At 53.2% G+C, this 19435-nt stretch overlaps 2 protein-coding genes across 22 annotated transcripts in view; one reads left to right on the top strand and one right to left on the bottom strand.

The window, feature by feature from the left end:
- Positions 1-7654, top strand: part of Hdac7 (histone deacetylase 7) — a 51842-nt gene extending 44188 nt beyond the window's left edge. For 9 of the 21 annotated variants that reach the window (XR_003951414.1, XR_003951413.1, XM_030248669.1 and 6 more), the window contains 9 exons: positions 499-554; positions 671-758; positions 1972-2091; positions 2277-2374; positions 3364-3482; positions 4084-4217; positions 4484-4568; positions 6250-6385; positions 6573-7654. Coding sequence is in view for 16 of the 21 variants with exons in the window: in XM_030248669.1 (XP_030104529.1) it covers positions 499-554; positions 671-758; positions 1972-2091; positions 2277-2374; positions 3364-3482; positions 4084-4217; positions 4484-4568; positions 6250-6385; positions 6573-6618 (882 nt within the window). In the remaining 5 variants the exon portion in view is untranslated. The remainder of the gene's footprint in view (positions 1-498; positions 555-670; positions 759-1971; positions 2092-2276; positions 2375-3363; positions 3483-4083; positions 4218-4483; positions 4569-6249; positions 6386-6572) is intronic. The other 12 variants (NM_001204279.1, NM_001204278.1, NM_001204275.1 and 9 more) reach the window with 4 other exon arrangements.
- Slc48a1 (solute carrier family 48 (heme transporter), member 1) lies at positions 7623-15950 on the bottom strand. The gene is made up of 3 exons (NM_026353.4): positions 15699-15950; positions 10245-10412; positions 7623-9728 (listed from the first exon to the last, which is right to left on the bottom strand). The coding sequence occupies exons 1-3, from the start codon at positions 15832-15834 to the stop codon at positions 9592-9594; spliced, it is 441 nt and encodes a 146-aa protein (NP_080629.1). The 5' UTR covers positions 15835-15950; the 3' UTR covers positions 7623-9591.
- Positions 15951-19435: the final 3485 nt, after the last annotated feature.

Raw genomic sequence — 19435 nt, 5'->3', positions numbered from 1 at the left:
AGAGCTCACAGCCCAAGGCAGGCACTATGCGATCAGTATCACAGAGCGCTTGGCAATTGTCCTGATTTGAGTATCCCAGCCCTACCGTGCGCAGCCACGTAACTTGGGTTGTTTAATTCACCCAACTCTGTTTTCTCACCTGTCAGTCGGGGATGACGACAATGTTCTGTGCTCTAGGGATGATGCTGTGAGGAGCAATGCAGTGTCTATGAAGTACTCAGCACAGGGCCGGGCACACGTGGTTTTTACTAGTAGTCAATAGGTGTCACTGTGGTGACAGCCAGGACCTATCAGGAAGGGGGGACTGTGTTCAAGTGCAGCCTGTAAGCCATGGCAGCTGCGTGGAGGGAGATGTCTGGACATCTCAGCAGGGCACTGTGTTGTTCGTGCTTTTTAATCCTTGGAGAAAGCAGCTGGGCATGAGAAACAGGCTCAGGCAAGCGAGGACCGAGAGAAGCCTGCTGAACCGATCAATACCTACTGCTTCTCCCCTTTCAGAATGGCTTTGCTGTGGTGCGACCCCCGGGACACCATGCAGATCATTCTACAGCCATGTAAGGCGTTAGAGAGGTGGCCCTAGGTGGCATGAGGTGGGGACAGGCCTCCGAAGCCCTCCTGTAGGCGGGGAAGTGCGAGGATGGGCTGGCAGGACCCTCTCTCCTCTCTCCAGGGGCTTCTGCTTCTTCAACTCCGTGGCCATCGCCTGCCGACAGCTACAGCAACACGGCAAAGCCAGCAAGATCCTCATTGTTGACTGGGTAGGTCCTGGTTCCTGGTGTCATCAGAGCCAGGCCTACCTGCAGAACCCTGAGCCTGACATGGAAGATGGGGCTGCACATCTAAGCTTGTCGTTAGCCTCTACCTTATTAAAATCTGGGTGAATGCAGCACCCATATTATAGAACTTCCAGGAGGCCAAAAATGCTGGTGTGTGGGAGCTGCTGGTGTGCATAGTGCACACTTCTGTGGTGGATGGGAGTTCATTTACAGTCATAACTCTGTTGGCTTCTATTTGGCAGAGCAAACCGTTTCCCCTCCAAATTAGTAGCCATAACAGTAATATATAAGATCAGTAGATCATCAGTCACATCTAGATACTGACAGTAGCCCATTTATAGTCCTGAAATAGCGCATTTCACAGACAAAGAAAGCACCTACAGAGATTCCTATCGTGACTAGTCACTCACCTCATGAGATGGGAGACCTAGTCAGCTAGCCCTGGAATGTATGCCTTTGACTACCAAGCTGGGGTCTCATCTGCATGGACAGATGTGAAAGGGACATGTCTAAGTAGATACTGAGGACACTGGGGGAGTTTTCCACATTTGAATCTATATGCAGTCTTGTGAGTTGAGGGCAGACAACACCCAGGACTTCCCAGAAGGCTGGGTCTGGGTTTTTTTAAGCTTTATCCCTGGCAGTGTACACTGTTTTATGACTGTGCAAGTCAGTGAGGAGAATGTGTCCACAGAGAGATAATCACGCATACACACACACACACACACACACACACACACACACACACACACCCCAATGTAGAGAAGAGTGTCTTTGCCAGGTATGGTGGCACAAGTCTTTAATCCCAGTACTTGGGAGTCAGAGGCAGATGGGTCTCTGTGAACTTAAGGCTACCCTGGTCTACATAGTGAGTTCCAGATCACTCTGGTCCACATGGTCTCAGGCCACTCTGGTATAGATAATGAGTCCCAGGCCAGTCGAGCCTACATAGTCAGACGCTGTCACAAGACAGTAAGAATCTTTCCATGCAGAGATGGGGAATCACTGCCAGACAGTAGATGACTTGGGGCCACTCAAGTCATGCGATCCTAGAAACTGTAGTTTCTTGACCCCGCCAGTCTAGAGTCGCAGTGTTCGGCATGGTTACCGACCTTGAAATCCTTCCACTGTGTCCTGTCCTTTATCTTTCCGCTTCTGGACGGTTCCCTTATCCACTGCCCGCTGTATCTTACAGGATGTTCACCATGGCAACGGCACACAGCAGACTTTCTACCAGGACCCCAGTGTGCTCTACATTTCCCTTCATCGCCATGACGACGGCAACTTCTTCCCAGGCAGTGGGGCCGTGGATGAGGTGAGTGTGTGCTGGAGCAGCGTCTTCCGGTCCGTTGACTCTCCCCCTGTCTCTCTGCCCCTGTCCTGTGTGATAAGCCTGAGCAAACGGCTTATCCTTTCTGAGCCTCAGCTTCTGGAAGTGAAGAAGTCGGATGAGCTCGGGACTCTGTCCTCCTCACGTCTTCCTTGCATCCTGTTTTCCAGGTGGGAACTGGCAGTGGCGAGGGCTTCAATGTCAACGTGGCTTGGGCTGGGGGCTTGGATCCACCCATGGGGGATCCTGAGTACCTGGCTGCTTTCAGGTAAGTCCTCTGGGGTCCAAAGGAAGCCAGGCCGGCAAGACTACCTCCCCTCCCATTCCCACCGCCCTAGGTTGGAAGTGATGAGTTGGGTTGTCAGCCTGTTCCCATTTGGTCACTAGATATTGTAGGCCAGCTCCAATTTAATTTAAAAAAAAAATGGGACACAGCCAAACATGGTGGTACATGCCTTTAATCCAAGGGAGGCATAGGCAAGCAGATCTCTGAGTTTCCAGCCAGCTAGTCTATAACGTGGAAGAGAGAGAGGAACTTGGCGTCCTTAATTGTTGCCCTCATAGAGGGATGGGTTCACTTTACAAACTGCCCTGGAAGGAGCTTTGGGCTCTTGTAAGGAGCCCCTGTCTCCTTCACCCCAGGTCCCCCACATCTGTTTAGGAAAATGGAACCCTAGAATTAGATCTGTAAGTCCTTTTCTGGAGGTTCTTTCATGAACATTAACTCCGCAGGAGCCCCTGAGTAGAACTTCCTGGGATCGGTGCTGGGCTTAAATGCCTAAATGGACACCAGCGTTGGGCAGGGGCAGGCAGGGGGAGGAAGAAGGAGGATGGAGTTTGGCAGGCCCAGGACCAGAGGGTCTAGTCACCCTTGTGTGCTCTCAGACGGCCAGTTCTACATAGATTGTGTTCAGTTTCCTCCAAAGTACTGGGTGTTTCAGTCCCCAGGGCTGAGTGACCAGAGTCGTCCCGAGTAGCCTGCTGTGTGAAGCACACACTGTGCTTGCACCCCACACTTCTCTGTCCTGTCCTTGATATCTCTGCCTCCATTCTGCCTCTTGCTCATTAAATTCTCTGCGTGGCTGAGTTCAAGGCTGGGGTACCAGAGCCACAGCCAGAGTGAAGGAGATCAGACCACGAATGCCATTGGTGTCCTACGGGCTGGTGTCCTCAGCGAGGTTGGCAGGAGGAGCTAGCATGGGCTGGCCTGCACCGTGTGTTGGGCCGGGTTGACGACGCCTCTCCTTGCAACTTCAGGATAGTGGTGATGCCCATTGCCCGAGAGTTTGCTCCAGACCTGGTCCTGGTGTCTGCTGGGTTTGATGCTGCGGAGGGTCACCCAGCCCCGCTGGGTGGCTACCATGTTTCTGCCAAATGTAAGGGGGCCTCAGCTGTGGGGGGAGTCGTGAGGCTAAGAGCCAGGCTGTGTAGGGACAGGGACACGCTGCCAAGATGAAAGGGGCAGGTGGCAGTGGCTATGGTCTAGGGCTACGTGTAAGGCCTGGATTAGGCCTGCAGGTTAGCACAGCCTCGCAGGACAGACCTGCTTCTCTAGATTAGGCCAAATCTCATAGGTCAGACCCCCGGAGACATAGGTCTGCCAGAAGGAAGCCCCGTTGTAGAAGCCAGGTCTCTAGACTGAGCTTTGGAGAGAGAGAGTTAGAAGATTGGTGTTCTCAGAACAGATCTGTTGGTGTAGTTCACTACACCCCAGGGCCTGGAGACAAAGAGGTAGTTGTGGCTGACAGTGATGTTGTGATCCAAGCCTCAGCCCTGCCACCTACTAGCTGTGGGACCTTGTATATAAGACCCTTCGCTTCTCAAAGCTTAGTCTGAAGCATATGGACAGGTGTTGCACTAGGGTCTAGTCTTTAAGACACGATCTATTAAGGAAGATGCAAACGAGGAAATGGCGGAGGCAGGAAATGGGTCTGCCTCTCCTTCAGCCCCCTACTCTCTCTTACCTCAACCATCAAGGTTTTGGGTACATGACGCAGCAGTTGATGAACTTGGCAGGAGGCGCCGTGGTGTTGGCCTTAGAGGGTGGACATGACCTCACGGCCATCTGTGATGCCTCGGAGGCCTGTGTAGCTGCTCTTCTGGGCAACAAGGTAAGCCCCCTGGCCCCCAGCTAGCTGTATTTCAGTGGTGCAGATGAGCCTGGCTCTCGTGGTTATGGGACAAATGGGGTAGAAAACATGGGAAGGGGTAGGGATGGCACCATCCTCTTTTGGTAGTGTTTGGTAGGTGGCACAGTGGGACCCTCCCCAGGTCAGGTCTAGGGCCAGCGTCTTCTGATGTCGCAGAGCTAGCCAACAACAGCTCATGCCTGTTTGTGCAAGCTGAGTGTGGGGTGCCTCATGGAATGTTTCTGTAGGTGGACCCCCTTTCAGAAGAAAGCTGGAAACAGAAACCCAACCTCAGTGCCATCCGCTCGCTGGAAGCTGTGGTCAGGGTGCACAGTGAGTTTCCCCCTGGGGCACTTGGCCAGGTCCAAACTTGGGAGAGTCTCAAGGGCCCACCATCCTGGGGACCAGAGTCTCAGAGATCCCAGTGCCAGCCAGGTCAGATGCACACTGACAGCTGGGGACAGGATGCCCAGGTACCACCTCCTCAGGAGTAATGGTGGGCACAGCCCCATGATTGGGTAACCCAGCCCTCCCACTGAACAAAACAGTGGCTTCCTATGACAAGGACTGGCCTTCCATCTCTGGCTGTATAGTCTTGGGTCAGGGGTCTGACAGCAACACTCAGGTCTTGTTTGCCAAAAAGGCTTAACCTCTTCAGTGCTGGTCACGGGGACTGGAAAGCTGTGGGAAGGGCCTGCCTGGCTCTCAGAATATAACCACTTCAAAGAGCCCACATTATGAAAACATGTTAAAGATTCAGCTTCAACGAGGTGGAAGCTAGTTCGACACTGCTCTGGGTTACACACTTTCTGTGAAGGCCGAGAGTCTATGCTGGGATATAGTGGCAAAGTACATTCCTCATATTCAGGGCTTGGCTGGGGAACCAGACAGAAAGCCACAGATGGAGCCGACTGTGGAACCTCCTATGGGCCAGGTTCTGCACTGAGCTGGGCCAGGTTCTGCACGTTTATCATTCTGTCAAAACAGCAGGATGATGAGTGTCCCGTGGACCTGAGGTGTGTGCTGAGCAGCTGTGGGGATGCTTGCCCCTTCTGCGTGCCCTGGTTTTCTTACCTACTACCCCCTCCCCCCATCCTTGGTTCCGGGGATTGAACCAGGGTCTCCCTAGGCATTTACTGCTGGGCTCCAGCTCCACCTAGCTCTTTAGTTGTTTGGTTTCCGTAGCGCAGGCTGCCTTCCGACTTGTGATCCTTCTATCTCGGCTCTGCCTGCTGGGATTGCAGGCATTTATTAGCATGCTGGCTCCTAGGGATAGGCCGCATAAGGACCCTGTGCTCTAGGAAGCTAAGGCACCAGCATAGGAGAAAACCTTGACATAAGCCAAGATGTAGGCACAAGTGACTCTCCTGGCCTTTGGGATCCACACACCTTTTATTATGTATGCTTGGGATTTTTGGAGACAGGGTCTTTCTCTGTAGCCCCGGCTGTCCTGGAACTCACTCTGTAGATCATGGCCCTGAACTTAGTGTTCCAACTCCCTCAGCCTCCCGAGTGCTGGGATTAAACCTGTGTGCTACTATACCATTGTTTTTTAAATTATTTTGTGCCATGTGTGTGCCATACCCCTATTGGCCAGAAGAGGGCGTCAGATCTCTGGAACCAAAGTTTGACACGGTGGTGACCTACTAAGTAGACACAGAGAGTCAAACCCAGGTCCTCTGGAAGAGCAACCAGCACTCTTAACTGCTCATCTATCTCTCCAGCCTGTGAGAGTGGAACTTTAGCCAAGGAGGATGCGAAAGGGGATTAGTTATCTGTGGAGATGGCCTCATAGCCATATTGAATCTGCCCTGTTGCCCAGGGGTATAGGGAAGGGGTGAGTTGGGAGAGGGTGTTTTGCTGAGAGGGCAGGAGGGGAGGCTGGCCCCCAAGCTGATGATGTGGCCACTATCCTTGGGCTCTGGGCCTGAGTCCCCAGCTGTGGTATTATTTGAGCTATATCTAGGATATAACTCAGCTTGTCTTCCCCAGTTGACCCAGCTTCTCGTCCTAGGGAAATACTGGGGCTGCATGCAGCGCTTGGCCTCCTGTCCAGACTCCTGGCTACCCAGAGTGCCGGGAGCTGATGCAGAAGTGGAAGCCGTGACCGCGCTGGCATCCCTTTCTGTGGGCATCCTGGCTGAAGACAGGTAACACCAGATCCCTAGCCCCAAGCCCAGGGCCTTCGAATCTCCTCGGATCCTCCCATGTCGAAGACCTCAGACCCCCCATGCAGCTAATCTCTCAGGCCTTTAAAGCCTGACTATGAGGGTAACCCCACCAAGGCATGCCTACATCTCGTGGCTCTCCTACACCCCGCCCTTGTCCCATTCCCAGGCCCTCGGAGCGGCTGGTGGAAGAGGAAGAACCCATGAACCTCTAGGGTTTCAGAACAGATCGCGCTTCAAATGTGGCTCTCCTCGTCTCTGATGTCAGCCCTGGTCCTGGGTCTTCAGAGATCCTCTGGGCAGGTAGTCAGGTCCAGAGCACAGCCTACCCTGACGGCTATCCCAAGGAACTTGAGAAGACCATGGGATCTGGGTAGGGGACCAGGGAGGACTCTGGGAGGAAGCAGGTTGGGCACTAGGGCACAGCTGGGCTCTTCCAGAACAGATTAGGCCGTCTGGTGTCCACACCCCTAGCTGTGGTCTCCATCCCTCCCTCAGGACTGCACAGAGGGGGACTGGCTCAACTGGGCCACCCATAACCACTATTCTTAACTTGGCCTCGGCCAGGGTGGCCTTTCTCAGGTTCTGAAGGGCTAGGAGCTGGAGGAGCCAAGGGTCCCCTATTCCTGAGTACAGGAGAGTTTCCTCTCTCCTGTTTCCTCAAATGCCTTTCTGGTAGCTCTGGGCTCTGAGAGCCATTCTGAGCTGCTCTCTCCCTGTGAGTAGTAGTCACCTGCAAGTCTCCCATCAGTCACTGTCTCGCCAGAGGCCACCCTATGTGGACCATCTCAGTGCCCCGGTGCAGCAGACAGGTGCTCTCTGAGTCCTGTGTCTCCTAACCCAACGGTGCCAAACCTTCATCTCCCTTCAAAAGCACAACACAATCCCAGGGATGCCTGGTCACTGTCCCCAGTATGAGCCTTCTGTTTCTGGGGTCCCTCCCACCCCTCAGCTCTGGCTGCTGCCCCACATAGGACTAGCTTGGCTGAGGGGAACAAGATGGGAGAGTAGACAGACATGGGGGAGGGGAGGCCACCCCAGAAGTCTTCGAGGCTTTTGAGGTTTAGGTCTGGGACCAAGAAAGAGTATTTGTGTGTATGTGTGTGTATGAGTGCGTGCAAGAGGGTATATGTGTGTGTGTCTTCCCACAACCCCACCGTACCTTGTCTATGTATGCATGTTTTTGTAAAAAAGAAAAAAGTGAAAAAAAAAAACAAACTTCTGAACAATATATGTTTTATTTGCTTTAAAGTCCTTGGGAGAACGCCTCCTGGATGTTGGTGGGACATCGTCAGTGGAGTGGGTGTGCACCCAGCATCCTGTGATGGGCTGGGGAAAGGGGACAAGTCTGGACCTAACTCAGACCCTCTAGTCCCTTGTCCTTCCTTGGCTAATACATGCAGGAAGAAACCACTCCAAATACATGCTCACCAACCCAGGTGAAAAGGGAGATGGCCCCAGGCTGAGCCCTGCACATTGGGCCCTGTGGGATTCGGGAATAAGATCTCAGGTTCAGGTTGCTAAGACACCGCAAAAGGTTGTGACGCAGGCACGCCTGGCTTAAGCCAGGCCTAGCCGGGAGGTCAGTAGTCTTTACCTCCTCTATCAGTAGGAGCGTCTACCAGCAGAAGGCTCTAGAAGTGACACTGTTCCTTATCCTTCCCTGCTCTAAAGTCCCATGGTGTTTTTACACTGTAAAGGCCAGGGTGAGGCAAACACAGGCCAGGACAAGTGTACCCAGCGTGAGAGAGGTGCTAGCTCCTGCCTTTCTGCTTCTGAATCCACACATCCTGGTCAACTTGGAGCCCCAAGTAGTCTGGCTGGGGTAGAAAAAGAAAGATTCCCTTTCCCATCTACCTTGGCTTAGGGTGGGGAGATGGAATCTGCAGGGATGTTGAGTCTGTGGGCATCCTAACCCTGGCTGGGACAGAACTGGGAGAGCAAAGGAGATCTCAGCTGGTGGTCTCCCCATAGGGGACCAGAGATGAGGAATACCGTCTAGTAGCCCCAAACTTAGGGAGATGATCAGACAGCTAGAGCCCCCATCTTGCCCACTCTTGTCCCCTCTCAAAACCGCCCACCCCCCCAAAGAAACACCCTGAGGCTGGTTAAAATGGCCGCTGTATTTCTGCTTAAGTGCCCATAACACAGGTAAGGCAGAGAGCTGGGGGCAGTGCCCAAGTGGAAGAGTAGACGTGCAAAGTGACAACCCATCAGAGAAGGTTACAGAGAAGAGTAGCAGCCCCTGCCCTCCCTCTCCGCTTAGGTAAGGCCTTGGGCCCATGTCCACTCAGAAGAGTTCCTTCAGGAGAGAGAGAAGGTGAAAGGTCAGAGTTAGGATCTGGTGCAGGGAGGAGGTCCTCACGGTCAGGGTGGTCTTGTGCAGTGAGGGGCAAGGTTGGAGACTCAGTACAGATGGAGAGCTCCCACTTGCCCCCACCAGGTTGCCCCCGATCCCAAAGCCCTTCTAAGTGCAGGGGTGTGTTTCCTGTGGTCCTCAAGTCTAGCCTCATCCGAGGAGTCCTGCTCTGGTGTGTGTGGTCATGTGTGCATATGCGACACATGGGAATGGTTGGCTGGCGCTAGCACCCTCATGGGAAACAAACTCTGGATGGGAAGGTAGGACGGACGGACGCTGGATTCTGTCCAACTGTGCTGCTTAGGGAAGGAGCCAATTGTCAATTCCCTAAGGACCGGTGAGTTTGGCTACCCGACACTTCAGGGTAACAGGGTGGGGAACAGGGGATGGAGATCTGTACTAAAGATTCCTCTCTTGACCAGACCTTTGATGCCTCCCCCACACACAGCTTCAATGAAGTCTGGGGTAGCAAGGAAGCCTGTCCCAGCCCCTGTCACTAGCCATAGTTCCAATCCTACCCATTGAATTCATTGTCGTGGCCCTACTTACAGAGATCCCTCAGAGGGCTAAGAAAATAGATCTATTTGGAAAGGTCTAAGCTGCCCTCTAGCTGGGCTAACGGGCAGATTGGGCAGATTGGCAGTATCCCTTTAACAGCTCTATATCTTCCCCAAAAGGGGACCAGACAGATTTCTGAGAAACTGAACGGGCCCATATACTCTGCCATGGTTCTGGAGTTCCCCAGGGGTTGGGGTGAGCTCCCTTGCTGACTCGGAAGCTGAGTCCAGATCCCGAGGGCCCCCAGGCTGTGGTGACCTCATTCCCTGGGTTAGAAATCACTAAGGATGCTGATGTCCGCAAAGTCAGCCCGGTAGCGGTGGGCGTAGAGGCTAAGTAGGAAGGCCCACTTGAAGGAAATGAAGCTCCAGACACAGGAGAGGTAGTAGCTGTTCGGGTCTTTGAGACCTGCAGGGAAAAGAGCCAGACGGTAACTTGAGAGATCTGCCCACAGCATCACAGCTAGGAGCCCCTTCTTCCCACTCCATATCCTTCCAGCCTCCTGACCTCTGAAATCAGTGCTATCAAAGAATCAATAGAGGTGGGCATGTGATGCAGGTTTAGAGTAACAAACACTGCATGTTTGGTTACAAAGCTGGGATCGTGAAAGGAGGTCAGAGATGGCCAGCAGGTCTGTACCCATCCCCTGCTTCTGTGGCACACGCCCTTCCAACCTACATCACGGATACAAGGATCAGCCTCTGCTAGTTCTTATCACCACCACCAGGGGGCGCTGCCCGCCCGATGCTAGGCAGAGATTAAAGGACCCCCAGCAACTCCTACCGGACTCGAACCCTCCTACCCCTGAGGAGATGGGGGCTCTCATTCTCCCTATTTCAACAATAAGGAGCCCGGGCAGTGGGGAAAGGGTCAAGCAAGCCATCCAGGCCCTCTCCCGTCCTCCTTTCCCTGGACGGTCCTCACTCTGATGCTGGGTGATGGCCAATGCCAGGAAGGTGCAGAAGGCGGAAACGGAGACTGCCGAGAAGAGAGCACCCACGAAGAAGAAGCCGCGCAGCCCTCTGAGCCAGGTCCTCCAGTAATCCTGCATGTACATCACGTGAGTCACCAAGACCCACAGTGCCAGGACACCTGCGGGGACAGACTCAGTCAGCAGCACCCAGGCACCTGCCTGCCTGCCAGGTCACCTGGCATCTAGCCCAGTGGTGCCTACCTAGGAGGGCCCTTGAGGTCCACTAGGCCAGATCTACCTGCACGATCACACCAGGACTGCACGATGGCTCTCATGACTGTGATATCTGTGAGATGTGACGTCACCACCACACCTATCTCGAAAATACTGTTAGCCTGGTGGCAGTGGCACACACCTTTAATCCCAGCACTCGGGAGGCAGAGGCAGGTGGATCTCTGGATTCAAGGCTAGCCTGGTCTACAGAGCAAGTTCTAGGACAGCCAAGACTACACAGAGAAACCCTGTCTCCAAAACCAAAACCAAAACCAACCAAACAAACAAAACTATCTTAAATATATCTTCTAAATGCTTAAAAGGGTGTCAGTTTTAGTTTCTAATACGCATATGTCCATAGATAGAATTCTCCCTAAACAGGATTTGTTTGGAGTTTTACTCTGAGAACTTTATATATAGACTTCCTGATGCCTATCTGAAGCCATTGAAGTGATGAAGAAGGCCTTCTCCCACGCTCTTCCTCTGCCTGGTCCCAGGGACCACACCCTCCAGGCCCTGGAGCCTGCAGCTGAGCTCTTGGGCACCAGGGCTCTTCTCAACTCTGCACCAGTCTTGGGGGAAAAAAAAAAAAGGGAAGCCCTGTCATGAGGCGCCCAGGGCCACCCACCACTCAAGTGGCCTACTTGCTTTGGCTGAAGCCTACTACCTTTCTTCCAGTGTGTGGCAAAGGGCAGCCTAACCTCCCAGACCCTTCTGGGCATGCCCTCTGGGCCTGTGGGCACCTCTCCTAGCATGCCAGCTGCTCTCAGTCCATAACAATAGAATCCAATGCAACCCTCCGTGCCAGGCAGTGCCTGCTGGTGCAGTTCAAAGAACAAACAAATGCCAACTCCATTGGCAAGGCCTTGGAGCAGGGCCGTGGGGCCAAGCAAAGGAAGACGGAGGGAAGAGAGCCGGCCAGCTGTAAGCTCTCAAGACAGACGTGGGTTGTGGGCTGGCCCTGCAGGCTCCTGCATCCAGAAGCAGGGAGCTTTTTCAAATCATCAGATGCATACAGCAGAAGTGCTGTGACCTTTCAGAGGGACAGAGGGAAGCAAAGGGACCCTCTGACGGCCCCCGAGCGTCTTATTCCTTAGGCTGGGAAATGAGCGCAGTCTTTGGTGATTGAATGTTTCTGCTCCTGACATGCCAAAGATGTTTTAAACTTCTTTTAGGTTAGGAGGCCCGGGGTGCAGCAGGTGGCAAATGACCAGCTTAATTGTCGCAATGGGGCAAAAACAAAGCAGGGATAATAGAAACCAGGAAACCTAGGGCCAAGGCACTGCTTTGTCCTTGGAGCTGCCAATTGTAAAACAGAGCAAGCCCTGAGGTCCTTGGCCGGCTGGATAAGCACCTACCTACCTACGCTGCTTTCCCTACCTGCTCGCCCAAGAACATTCCCCACCCCCCACCATCACCATCCCTTCAGTTCAGCCCAAACTGGCCCTCAACCTTCCTCCGAGGAATGGGTTCGCATCACCCCGGAGCTCTGGGTGGAGAAAAACAAACATGCCTCCATCTATCTTGGCAGAAAGCCGCAGCAGGCCAGAGGAAGCCAGAACCCTAATCCTTGCTTTACCCTCCATGATCTGGATTTTATTCCAGCAACCTCCACAGAAGTCTTCCCTGCCCCTCACGTTTTCACCTGCAGGGAGTTGGTTGGGTGCTTAGGATCCTTAGGGGTGCTGATGATTGAACCCAGGGCTCTGTGCGCATGCACGGGGCTGGCTGGCTTTACCCGTAAGCTCCACCCCCGAGTACGTGGGCTTTTGTTATTGAGCATTTCATTGCAGGGATAGTCCAGTTCCTTCAGAGACTTGTCCAATCGCCTCACACAAGAGGTGCAACAGCCGAGTTCTAAGATCCTTTCCCACTTGAGGATTCTGGAGTCCAGCTTAGGAGGGGAAGGTGGTCAGAGCAGTTCCTCTGTGGCTAAGCAGTTTCCGGGTTAGAAAACGCTAAACTAGGAAGTGTGCAGACCACCACTAGGAAGCCATCTCAGACCACCAGCCCGACCCAGGGGTCCCCCAAACCCTCACCTCCACATACGCCCAGAAGTACTGAGAGCAGGAAGAGAATTAGGAAGGGGGCTCAGGTGGCCCTGAACCCACCTCCAGCCCTATACCCAGGCCTTCTGCAGGGCAGCATGCTCCAGCTGGAGGGCTCATCTCATCCTGGCCCTCCTTGGAGCGATACGCCCTCCACAAGTGGTCACCCAACGAGGAAGTGTCCCTCCCAGGTCCCCTTCTCTACTCTTGTGGGAAGCAACTATATTCTGCCTTTCTCTGTTCCCTTTCCTGAGATACTGGGCTCCGAGATGCCTGGTCTATACAACTTGGAGCAGAAAGGACAAGTCCCCAGCCCCAACTGGCTGCAGCAGCAAGCTAGATCTCACCCTGGCTCCCTCTGCTTTCTCCAAGGCTAGACCTGCCTAGGCTCTGGGTTCCTAGGCCTGGTAAGAGAAAGCACTTCCAGCTGCCCGAGGGAGCCTATAGAGTAAATACAGGCATTTGGTATAGGAGTCTGAGAACACACCCCAGGCCTGTTGCTCTACCCTGAGGACAAAGGAGACCCAGGGTGCTAGAGGGCCTCTCCATCAAAGCTCAATTGTGAAGAATGGAGATGTTTGGATGTGAGGAACAAGTACTTTCCATGGTTTCTAGACACAGAGCAGACATGTTACCTAGGGCTCCCAGTGCAGAGCGGGGTGGGGGTGGGGGTGGGGGGGGTGTCTGATGAGGCCTCTCCAGCAAACCCACACTTTTTTAGGCCACTGCCGTTTTGCAAAGTCACTTCCTCCCAGATTCCTGCCAGGATAAGAGTAGGTCCCCACCCCCAGATGCTCATACATACCGTGTTCCAGAAGCCAGCATGCCCGACAGCCACAGTTGACCAACACGGGCAAAACCCACTAGGATGGACCCTGTGACTCAGCAATTTCTGGGCTGCAAAATGCTGAGTCAGAAGTGGAGTGCTTGCAAGTCAGAAAACCTGCTGACATTCCACCCTAAAAGAGGAAGGAGGGTGACTGCCTGTGGACCCCCCTGCCCCAACTCATGCCGGGTCGGGAATGAGTGCCCACCCGCCCCCTCCACCAAGCAGTTTTGGCTCCTCACAACCACCTCAGGTTGCCAATGTCCAAACAACCTGGGAGTTGTGTGTTCCTGTCCCAGCTAATTGTGGCCACGTGCCTGTCTCTGAAGGCAGCTTCGAGGCTAGCCTGCCTCAGGTCAGGCAAGGGTGTCAAGGAACTAACAAGCAGGGTCACAGGGAGGCCCTTGTGGCTGCCAGGAGTGGGGGCTGGTACCCTCCCTCCACTCTTTGTTGTTGTTATAAGACAGGGTTTGTCTGTGTAACCCAGGCTGTCCTGGAACTCAGAGATCCACCTGCCTCAGCCTCCCTTGAGTATCATTCCCTCCTAGCGATAAGCAGCCAGACACAGCTTGGGAGAGTGGACAGTAGCACTCAGCACTGCACGTCCAGAGGGGAGTCTCAGTCAGCGGCATCTCCTGCCAGCAGGCACTGCCATGCCTCACATGGCTCCCTCCACTGGCCTGACTCTGAACCAAGTCAGCTGACCCCAGCAAAGCTTTTCCTCCCTCCAGCATCCAGAGAGCTTATCTCAAGCCTCAGCATCCAGCCCTGGGCCAAGGCAGTGCCTTCCAAACCTGGCAGCAGCAGGGCCAATAGGAAGTGTGGAGGAGGGCAGTAGAGGGGAAAGGCTCTGTGCACAAGTAGGCTTGGGTGCTGGCTATTCCAGAAAGGTCAGGAGTCCACAGGTGCCCCCCACCCCCCAACCCATACAGGGCTCGAGAACTCCCAGCCAGAGCATCAAACCCAACCTTCATGGTGCCCCCAGTCTCTTGCTTGGCACGCCTTAGGTTTAGGAGACGTGCATGCCCTCTGATAAGGCAGAAACCCCACCTCCGGCCCTCTCTCTCTCTCAGAACGGCACTTGGTGCATTCAGAGGCCATGAGTGAATTTGTTTTGGTTTTTTGAGACAGGATTTCTCTGTGTAGCCTAGGCTATCCCAGAACCCACTCTGTAAACTAGGCTGCCCTTGAACTCAGAAATCCGTCTGCCTCTGCCTCCCGAGTGCTGGGATTAAAGGCATGCACCACTGCTGCCCAGCATAAATTAATTCTTTCGAGTTACTCCATTTTTAGATCTTTGGCCAAGGATTTTAGCCATGGAATAAATGTTGTATCTTAAAACGTTTTCCTTACACATACTTTCGCCATACATATTACTTCATGTGGCTGTCGTACTGTTGGGTTAGTTTCCTCCATAGGGCTTTTAATGCCTTTAGCATGCCAACCTGAATCCTTCTGAGTTCTAGGGATGGAAATCGGGTCGGCCAGGCTAAGGCTGAGCCATCTTGGGGGCACATCGTGTGGCTGTTGAAACCCTGGACACATTATTTATTTACCGTAAGCCTCGATTGATTTTTTTCTAACTGTAAAATGGGCACAAATAATGTTACTTCAGAGGACTACTATTAGGATTAGATGACATAAGGAGAGTAGATTTGTTTAGCCCAGCAAAAAAATATTAAATGATGATAATACGTGTAAATAATATATTTGGCCTTCACACAAGAGAGGCTAAACGGCGTGACCCAAAATTACACATTAGAGAGCACGGCTGGGCCTTCGCCACCTCCTCGTCCCTCAGGGATTAGCAGATTCCCACTGGTTCCGACCAGAGCAGATGGACACAGGTGTAAAGGGAATGTCCAGTGACACCGGGTCCACAGTACAGTCCTGGTCTCGGCAGAGGGCCTCTGGGGCTGGAAGGGGGCTGGCTGATGGGTTTCCCCACGAACCCCACTTATTATAAGAGATGCGGTAATCCCGCACAGTGTGCGTGTTGAGGGAGCGAGGGTGGCCAGGAGATGGGCGCGCAGAGGACGCTCTAGTGGACACGGGGTGGAGGGTAGATTCACAGGGTGCGGGGGACGCAACAGCCCTGGAGCCGCAGAGCTGTGCGAACCACAGGGGCGGGCTGTGGGCACCCTAGGTCCCGCCACGTTCATAAGGCGCCAGGTCCCAGAGGCCCGGGCACTGCCCAGGAACCCGGGCCTGCGCTGTCTCCAGTCTCTCTGGAGTAAACAACGCTCCCACCCCCGGGCAGCGCCACCGCAGCCGCCGCGCGCAGCCCGCCCCGATCACCCCGCGTCCCCCGGGGATACCTGCGAGACCCCCCATCGCCGCAGTCCCCGGTTGTCGGTAGACCACCGTCCAGACGAAGAAGATGGAGAAGCCGGCTACCGAGCTGAAGCCGGAGTAGGCGGCGCGGAGGCCGAGCTGCAGCCGGGACGGGGCCATGGGGCAGCGGAGGAGCAACGCCGCCGAGTCACAGGTGCAGGGCCCGAGCTGGAGCCCAAGCCCCAGCCCCAGCCCGAGCCCGAGCCAGAGCCGCTGCCGCCCGGCGCTCCGCCCCCAGCCCGCCCCCGGTGCCAACGGCACAGCGCCCTCCCCGGCCGGAGGCCGCTCCCGACACCGCCGCTTGGCAAAGGCCGGCGACCCCTGGTGGAAGGGCAGGGTCCTGGCCTCATCCCCAGAACGCCACCTATCTAGCCTTGGCTGGCCTAGAAATACCGTCTTTACCGGAGCCGGCTACAATGATCATTTAAAAATATTTTGTATATGTGAGCACACTGTAGCTGTCTTCAGACACACACCAGAAGAGGGCATCCGATCCCGTTACAGATGGTTGTGAGCCACCATGTGATTGCTGGGTTTGAACTCAGGACCTTTGGAAGAGCAGTCAGTGCTCTTATCCGCTGAGCCACCTCTCCAGCCCCAATGAGCACTTTTTAATTTTTAAAATACTTTTGAATTTTTTTTTGAGACGTGGTGTCTCCACGTAGTCTTGTCGGTCTTGGAATTCCCTATGTAGGCCAGGTTGGCTTGGAACTCATAGAGACCCTTCTGCCTCTACCTCCTGAGTTCTGGGATTAAATTTTGAATGGGAAGTTCAAACTCATTAAAAGGACAAGTTAAGGCTATAGAAACTAGCCAGCTGTGGTGGTGCATGCCTTTACACTGGTAGAGGTGGAGGCAGAGGGAAGCAGATTTCTTTGAGTTCGAGGGAAGCTAGACCCAGTCACAAAAGTCACAAACCAAAACAAACAAGGAAAACCCATAAAACTGCACATGATGGCCCACACGTGGAATCCTGGCAATTGGGAAGTGGCCGAGGCAAGAAAACAGATCTGGGGAGCTAGTTTGATTCCCCAACTTGCCCGAAATTAAATAAGTAAAATAAAACTTGAAAAAAAATCTAAAATAATATAACAACAATTAACATATTCATTCTTTTTACCAGCCAGGTGGTGGTGGTGCTCACCATTAATCCCAGCACTCACTAGGCAGAAGCAGGTGGATCTTGGTGAGTTGGAGCCTAGCCTGGTCTACAGGGGTCAGCCAGGGCTACACAGAGAATCCCGGTCTCAAAAGACCAAAATAAGGGGAAAAAAATCTTTCTATCCATATTTCGAAGCAGTGGGTTTCCTTCCCAAAAGTTATACACACAGCACAAGATTGCTCCACACGTTTGCCACCATTTTAGTTTATTAAATTAAAAAGTGATCGTTGGCCAGGCAGTGGTGCCAAATGCCTTTAATCCCCGCATTTGGGAGGCAGAGAAGGGCGGATTTCTGAGTTCGAGGCCAGCTTGGCCTACAGAGCGAGTTCCAGGACAGCCAGGGCTACACAGAGAAACCCTGTCTCGGAAATTGTAGCTGACTCTGATAAAGACGCATTTCCAGGCCCGCCTAGGATCAGCTAGGTAGATGAGAGTCTGAGGATGAGCCTAGGACCCTACCCTTCCACCAGGGGTCGCCCGCCTTTGCAAAGCCGCTGTGTGGGGAGTGGCTGGCCAAACCCACTCGCCTCTAACACTTTCTTCCTTTCCTTTCCTCAACTCTCATGCCCCAATCCCTTGCAAGCCTTGCAAGCTTGCCCCTGCCTCTGCAGTGCATCCACAGCAGAACCGCCCCGTGTCTCCACCAGCTCAGCTGTCAGTATGGACTGCTGACAGGGAAGGTCAAAGCAAAAGCCGGGCTTCTGCACTCTTCAACCCAGAGTCCTCTGGCCGGGCCACCCGGCGCACCCTTAGACCTCACAGTGTGAATAACTAGCATCCTTTCACTACAGCAACAAGTACCACAATTTTAATACATTTAGAAGCATCGAAGCTTTATAGTCCTTAGGTCAAGGATCCAAATAGAAATGTCACTGCACTGAAAGCAAGAGGACTCCCGGGCTGCCTCCCCAGGGAAGCTGTAGGGAACAGCTGTTTGCAAGTTACTCTGCTTCCCGACTGGCGGAGACTCCTCCCTCCCCCTCCTCCCTCTTTCTTCCACAAGGACCAAAGTAACCCAGGATAAACTCCCAGACTCCAGACGCTTAACTCCCTCACGCAGCCAAACTCATCAAGTAGGGCGCTCACAGCTTGTGATGCGGATATCTTGAAAGCTCTGCCTGATTCACCTTTCTAGAAGACCATCTCCATGAGCAGCAGCGGTCCCAGTTTCGGGGCCGCCAACACCTAGCAGAGTGTGAGGCATCCAAACTCCCTTAGCACACATCTGTTGAGCAGATGACTGTGACTGACTGAAGCGAGCATTAAATACCAATGAAGGGGATTTAGGCACAAGCCGTCTAAGGAGGAATGCTCAATTAATTGCCAAGCACGTGACGCAATTCACATTTATCTTCCTTTAAAAATAATCAGGGGGCGGGGCGGGGAGGGGAGCGTCTTTAAAAATATCCAAATTAATGCCAGTGCCCCTTTCGCTGTTTTCAGATTTGAATGTTTGCTGTGACTGGTTGGTTCGGGTTGTTTGGAATCCTGAGACGAGCTCTCACTGTGTAAGGGAGTCTGGCTTCTAAGATCCTCCAGCCTAGGAGGCTGGAGGATGGCTCAGGGGTTCCAGAAGTCCTGAGTTCAATTCCCAGCAACCACAGGGTGGCTCACAACTATCTGTAATCTGATCCAATGCCCTCTTCTGGTGTGTCAATGTCAGTGTGCTCATATACATAATTAATTAATTAATTAATTAATCAAAAATCCTGCAGCCTGGTCTTCAGAGCACTAGAATTACAGTGTGATCCACTGCACCTGGCTTGGGTACGTTTCTAAAACAAGGGATGATTTTTGATGTACAAATTCATTTCAGCCATCTTCTGGGTGGCGTGTGGAGAAGTGAGAGTCACCCAGAGGAACACAGCCTTGAGGTCCAGAGCCCTGCCATAGATAGCCTCAGGGCTGGCCTGGATGGACAATACCCTAGGAATTAGGAGCAGTACATAAGACAACCCTGGGAGGTGAGGCACGCACAGTGGAATGTTCTAGAAATGATAACAATATTTTTTTTTGTAGCTGGACTGTTGGATTTGAGCTAGAGTGATAGGTGAATCTTGTATATCTGTAGATAGATAGATAGATAGATAGATAGATAGATAGATAGATAGATAGATTCCAGAGGTTATGAGGTCATGAGTTCAATTCCCAGCAACCATAAAGTGGCTCACAACCAGCTATAATTAGATCCAATGCCCTCTTCCAGTGTGTCTGAAGACATACATGCACACATGCACACACAATATGTGTGTGTGCGTGTGCGTGTGCGTGTGTGTGTGCAGGGCCTTGCTGCATCTACCTCCCTCCTCACAGCCTGGAGTAACTGTGTTCTAGAAATATCACCTGACACTAACTACTATGAAGAGGGACTGCCCGGGGAAGACAAGAAGCAGGGAGAACCTGTCCTTCCCTCTTCAGTACAATGGTTACTGCAGCTACAAAATGGAGACAGCCAGCCACTGTGCCCACTTCAAAGACTTCTGAGGAGCAGTTGCTGCTTGGCTGACTTCCTGGCACACCACGAGTTCTCAGTAAAAATCCAGAAAGCGTAATTAGTAG

This window comes from Mus musculus, chromosome 15 (genome assembly GCF_000001635.26).
Source record: "Mus musculus strain C57BL/6J chromosome 15, GRCm38.p6 C57BL/6J".
Lineage (NCBI taxonomy): Eukaryota > Metazoa > Chordata > Mammalia > Rodentia > Muridae > Mus > Mus musculus.
The sequence above is the reverse complement of the archived record's forward strand: the minus strand, read 5'-3'. Positions and strand labels throughout refer to the sequence as shown.